Source organism: Verruconis gallopava, assembly GCF_000836295.1.
Source record: "Verruconis gallopava strain CBS 43764 unplaced genomic scaffold supercont1.13, whole genome shotgun sequence".
Taxonomy (NCBI): domain Eukaryota; kingdom Fungi; phylum Ascomycota; class Dothideomycetes; order Venturiales; family Sympoventuriaceae; genus Verruconis; species Verruconis gallopava.
In genome coordinates this window covers 137,413-143,412 of record NW_015622149.1, presented here as the reverse complement: position 1 = coordinate 143,412, position 6,000 = coordinate 137,413, and the positions used below count along the sequence as shown (strand labels likewise).

The window sequence follows — 6,000 nt, the reverse complement described above, 5'->3', positions numbered from 1 at the left end:
CCCCCCCACCCCTGCGTTTGCGGCCCTTCCAACAAAAACTATAACAACCACAACCCCTTCCTTCCCCCGAAATCAGAGTTGTTACAAACGGACAGGAAACAGTGCAGAAACTGACTGGCGCGGGCGGGGAGGTTGGTCAAGGCTAGACGTTGGTGAGAAGCGCCCCCGGTTGCAGCAGCGAGGCGAAAAAAAGCGTGGATCGACGACCAAGGCTGGGTCGAAGAAGAGGAAAGAGGCTCTTCCTTCTCTGTTTTTCTTTTCTTTTTCTTTTTTTTTCTTTCTTTTCTTTCTCCCGCTCTACGGAGAGATCCGTGGAAAGGTGCGTGCCGGTCCTCGTTCAACGACGTAAGTTAGATGCGTCGTGCTGGGGCCGCCTAATAATGGTCAGCCTGGCATCTTGCAGAACCCCCCCCCCCCCCCCTCTTAACTCGTAAACAATGAGTCAGTCCATGGTGTGGACGGGGACGAGAAACTTTCTTTTGGTCCGACTTTCTGATTACTAGTTTCAAGGGAAAGGAGGACAAAAGAAGAAAAAAAAATAGAGTAGGCTCGGCTCTCAATTTGAATGTTGTATCAAGAGTTTTGCGCTATACTGCTCCCCATTCCTCTACGTTCCGCTAAGAACATGCCCAATTAACCTCACTATAAGCTCTTCGTCAAGCGCGTCCGAAACAAAAACCAAATGATCTATGGTGTATCTCGAGAGTGTGGAATTTTTCTCTTTACAACAAAACGTGTGTGTAAAATGTACTGTATCCGAGCGAAACGAAAACGAGCGTCACCTCCAATTTGTTCCCCAATGCGTTTCATCAACCAGGTAAGGAGCCACAGGAGGGGGGAATGAATGCGTACACAAGTAGATGCAGAATTCACAGGTCGTTATGTGATGTTTCAGAACACGTGTTGTATCGCCACTTCGCCACTTGCACGTGTGCAGATTAGTGGCGTCGATGCTGCTACCCCCTCTCGGTCACCGATCTATCCTTTGCGACTTTGTCCATTCTCTTTTCATCTTTTTATCATCTTTCCTGGTTTCCGCTCTTGTGATATATGAGTTTAGTGGCAGATGGTGACCATAAGCATGAGTGACGAGATGGTAAAAGGCCAACAAGTTATCGGCCTGGGACTTATCCGGAGATATTCGAATGATTGCTGCCGCTGTACGGCGCGAGATTCCACGCTTCACTCTCCTGCAGCAGCAGCAGTAGTAGTAGTGGTAGTAGCGGTCCTAAAGAAGCAACCTGTAGCTATAGTTCCGTCTACAGAACATTAAGAAGGCGTGGAGAATAGAGACTCTGTGTGCGCGTGGGAGTGAGGGTAAGTGAGAGATAGAGAGAGAGAGAGAGAGAGAGAGAGAGAGAGAGAGAGAGGCGGTGAGGTGACTGCGTATGTGTGTGAGGAATAATGGCAGGCATTGTCGTACTTCGTAGTCCGTAGCGGCGGTGGCGATGGCCAAGTTTACTCTCGGTTTTGCGTCGGGAAGACAGGGTTGAGGCTCTCTGCTCAGCCGATGATCTGCCTCGCTCCTTCCTTGCCTAGGACGCCTCTCTCTCTCGCCTTGGGGCTGCGGTCCCGCCCTTTCTTCCTCGACAGGAAGCCAAGCATGCCACTGGGCCGCTTGAGATCCCTCTCGTCGCTGCTCATGGGCAGAGGTGGCTCTTCTTCGCGAGCGTTATACGCCGCCGAGCTAGCGGCGCCTCCAGCGCTGACGCTGCGCGGTTGACCTGCGCTCGCGCCAGCAGTCGTCTGCCTTCGTCTCCTGTTCGGGTTGGCGCTGACGTTCTGAGCCGGTGCCATAGCAGAGGGGTCTAGCTGCTGCTGCTGGTAGTGAAGCTGGTGATGTGGATTGGTCTTGCTGTCCTTAAGGTAGTCATGATACTCGTCCGGAATGGAGCGCGGAATGGCCGACTCTGTGTTGGGGATGCCGTAACTGCGCTCACGCTCCTCCTGTCGTTCGCGGCGCTCTCGGTCCTCACGCTCGCGACTCGCGAATTGAAAGTCCATCGGCACGGTCGGCATCGGTGGAGAGCCGTTCGGGCTGTGCGTCGACGACCGCGATCGATTTGCAAACGTGCCGGGCGGAGTCAGTATACGCAATCCAGTCTCTTCCTGTTGAGGGGGGTTATCCCGATGGGATGTCCTCGGCCGTTGGTATTGTTCGACGGACTGGGGGCCCGTTGGCGTTGTGCGCCCGGCCTCATCGGATCGGGCTTTGGCGTCTTCGGGCGACATCAGCGTATAGTCGAACGGCTCGAAAAGTGTTTCGATCATCTTGTGCAGTTCTTCTGCTCGGATCTCTTGCTCCGTGGCGTCTTCCTTCAGCTGTTCGCGTGGCTTCTGACGCCTGGCTCTTGCCTCGAGCGGTGCTTCTTCGAGAAGAAGCTCTTCTAGATCGTACGTTGCGTCGAAGTTCGTCTTTTCGCTTGATGGTCGGAAGACGGGCTCGATCTCCTTCCTCTCCAACGCTGCGAAGTCGATGGGTCGGAAGAAAGGGTTGTCAGTGAACGTCTCAAACCCCGCAGCGCCTATTCTTAGCCGCTTGTCTTTTTCAAGCAGCGAAGATATGGCGTGAAGGCACGGGTTGCTGATGGGAGGATTGGTTTGGGGAAACGCGGGTTCAGCCCGCATGATCTTTTGGCCTAGAGTCTCGTGGTTGTGACCCTCAAAAGGTCGCTGCAGCACGTTAGTCAGACAGGCTACCGGAGCAGAGTGCCCAAGAGTTTTTTTTTTTTTTTTTTTTTTTTTTTTTTTCGTTTTGAAGAAGAGACAAACGCACCTTGTTGTATATGCATTCGTAGAATACCACACCGAGTGACCACCAGTCCACCTCACATGAGTAGCCCTTGCCCTCGTAGACCTCGGGCGCGAGGTAGGCTAGCGTGCCGGACTTGCTCGTCAGCGGCTTATCAGGCTTGAAATCCGAAGCGACGTTCTATGCAACTTCCAGTCAGCCATTCGCTCTGGACGCGCCAAAAAAAAAAGAGGGAAGGGACAAGGAAAATAAAGAGGGGGAAGGGCGTACAAAGTCGGCAAGATGCACGTGGCCGTCCTGGTCGAGGAGCACGTTATCCGGTTTGACATCCCTGTGTACTATGCCTTGGGAATGAATGTATCGTAGCGCACATCCGAGCTCCGCGATCCAGAACTGCACCGCTTCTTCTGTGAAGGTTTTGCGCGAGATGTGAAATCGAAGATCGCCGCCGGTCATTAGATCTACAACAAGATAACTGGAACGACAGTCAGCGCGGACCTTCCATGACGGGCACAACACCGGCCGTTGCCGGCGCGCATTTCTCAGCACGGGGTCTCTCGTACAGATATTCTATGTCTTGGAAACTGTAGCGCAAATTGCAGAGAAAAGGGTGTCGCAGGTGCTCGAGCATCCGGCGTTCCCGTATTATATTGCGCACGCTTTCTGACCGCACCACTGCATCGCTCGTCAGTTGGCCGTGTCTGCAGGTGCGATGGCGCACATCAAGCCGAGCATACGAACCCTCGTCCTTCCGGATGTATTTCAGCGCGAACTGGTCGCCATTGTCCTTGCGTTCGACGATGCGAACCTTTCCAAACGCGCCTTTGCCCACCACCCGCAACAGGCGGAAGTGATTGAGGTTGACTGGACGTACACATGTTAGCTGTCTGCTGACGACTGCGGGGGGTGACACGAAGGTGGGAGCGGGGGAATCGAAGGGCCGCGAGTACGTGAAGGGAAGGGCCGGGACGCAAATCAGAAGGGGAGAAGAGCGAAGCAAAGAGGTTGGAGGCACGGTACCTTGGTCTGTGAAGACGACGGGCTTCCCATTCGAATTGCCCATTGGAAGCCTCTTTCACTGCCGGTGCTGGCGACCGCAGGCACTGAGGGCGACTAAGTTCCTGTGCAACGGCGGCGTCGCCCGCTCTGGCAAGGGAAGGAACAACAGGGGAGAGGACAACAAAAGGAAGAAAGAAGAAAGGAGAATCACGGGCAGGAGCAGCCGTCACACGCCAACATGTCTAGCCGCTTGGAACGTGTGCGTGTAGAGGATTCTGAGCTGCGGCGCCGGATGCTTGGTCGCGAGTCAACCAAGGCCTCGTTCCTCTCGTTCGCCCGGCGTTGCTTTCTGGCGATCTTGCTTGGGTCTGTCGTCTTTCTTCTTCTCTCCGTCTCTCTGTGTCGTTCTTGATTTTATTTTACTTCTCAAAGGAAATCCTTCCCGCGCGATCTGTTTGCCGACGGGGCCTTTCTCAGTCCTTGACTTGTGACGAGTGTGGCGACCAAAGGCACCGTCAAGGTAGCCGGATCCAGGGCAGAATCGCGAGCGTGGGGTATGGTGAAAAAGGCGGTGCAGAGAGCGCGCGAGCGAGAGATAAATAGAAAGGGGAGAAAAAAAAAATGGGCAGAGCTGCAGCAGAGGCCGTAAAAGCGGAAAAATGATTGAGAATGGGCCACTGCCCGCCGGAGGGAGGGGAGCGCTTCTGGCGGCAGGTCTTCCTAAACGGCCAGGTTGGCTCGCTGGGGGAAAAAAACCAGGTGATACGGGTCAAAAGATCAAGGTGGAAGCGGGAGCCCAGTCGCAAAGAAAAAGAGTACCAATGGGGCGGTCGACGGGTTTTGTTCTGCAGAGAGCAGAAGACCGACGGAGTGGAAAAGGGCGCTGCAAGGATGGAGCTTGCAGACGGGCTGCGAGGATTCGAATGCAGCAGAGTTAAGATTCAAGACGGATCGCGACGTGTGGAGGGGGGGCGAGGTGGGCAGTGAGTGGGGGGGAGGGGAGGGGCAGGTGTTTGTTCGGAGAAAGCGAACGGGCTGAGAGAGGCGGGATCAGGTTAAGGCAGGTCCTGTCGAGACGGTGATGGAATGATCGCGCGCGCGAACGAGCGATGGCCGGGCCAAAGCTATTTGTTCTAAGGAAGAGGCGAACGAGGGAACGACAGCAGCAGCGTTAGCAGGGGGAGGGGAGGGGAGGGGAGGGACGACGTTCCCGCGCTGGCAGCAAAGGAAAGGAAAAAAAAAGGCGAGGCCCAAGTTGGTGAAAAGAGACCTGAAGTGAGAGAGTGGAAAAAATGACCAACATAAACCCTCGGTTTTTTTTCCTCTTCCCTCTGGTCCCCTTAGCCTCTTTTTTTTTCCCTTGGCTGGCGGGTTTTGATACAAAGAGCAGAAGAAGGTCTGGGAGCTAAGCAGAAGTAGCGGCGCCGTGCGAGCGTGAAGGGCAACGGACGAAGCGAAGTGGGCGTGCTCGAGACGTATATATACATATATACATCCACATGTATACATAGACATACAGACACACACACACATATATATATATATAAAATGAAAAAGCAAGAAAACAAACAAGCGAGAAGGAGCACCGGAAGAATTGGCTCGGAGCAATTCATTTCATCTTCAGTTTAATAACGATGAACCTTCTCCTTCTTTTTCTTTTCCTCGACCCGTCTCTGCACGGCTGAGAAACAAAACCGACACAGTACAGGCAGGGCACCGGAGGGGGGGGGCGCCGCCGCTCGGAGCGGAGCAGACGGGCGCTACTGTACGCGGCCATGGCTGATACCGCTCTGCTCTTCTCGCCTCTGACCTCGAACACCCCTCCCCTTGGCGATTCGCCTTCGTTCTGCCGCGATCTGCTGGTTGCCCATTCTCTTTTTTTGGCGAGAGAGAGAAGGGAGGGGGCCGGGGGGAAAGGGGGGGGGGACGGTGCGTTTGCTGCGCGGACGAGCTGCGGTGCCTGACCGTGTGCGTCGTCGAGCGTTTGAACGTGCGGGCGCGCGTGTGCGTGCGTGCGTGCGTGCGTGCATGGTATTTTTGCTTCTGCCTTTTGCACGTAGCACAAATGGTGCCTGGAGCGATGCCCAATGCACGACCACCACCACCACCACCATCACCACCACGTCGTCCGTTTCGTCGGCGCACGCACGCGCGGGGAACCAAAAAAAAAGGCCACGCTTTCGTTTTGCGCGTCGGGACACTCGGTGTTTGGGCGGCGCTAGCGGATTGACTTTCTTACCATCTTCCCT

At 54.9% G+C, this 6,000-nt stretch overlaps 1 protein-coding gene across 1 annotated transcript; it reads right to left on the bottom strand.

The window, feature by feature from the left end:
- Positions 1–452: 452 nt before the first annotated feature.
- PV09_04529 (uncharacterized protein) lies at positions 453–4,687 on the bottom strand. The gene is made up of 6 exons (XM_016357889.1): positions 3,773–4,687; positions 3,494–3,616; positions 3,316–3,427; positions 3,023–3,227; positions 2,777–2,932; positions 453–2,673 (listed from the first exon to the last, which is right to left on the bottom strand). The coding sequence occupies exons 1-6, from the start codon at positions 3,813–3,815 to the stop codon at positions 1,504–1,506; spliced, it is 1,809 nt and encodes a 602-aa protein (XP_016214091.1). The 5' UTR covers positions 3,816–4,687; the 3' UTR covers positions 453–1,503.
- Positions 4,688–6,000: the final 1,313 nt, after the last annotated feature.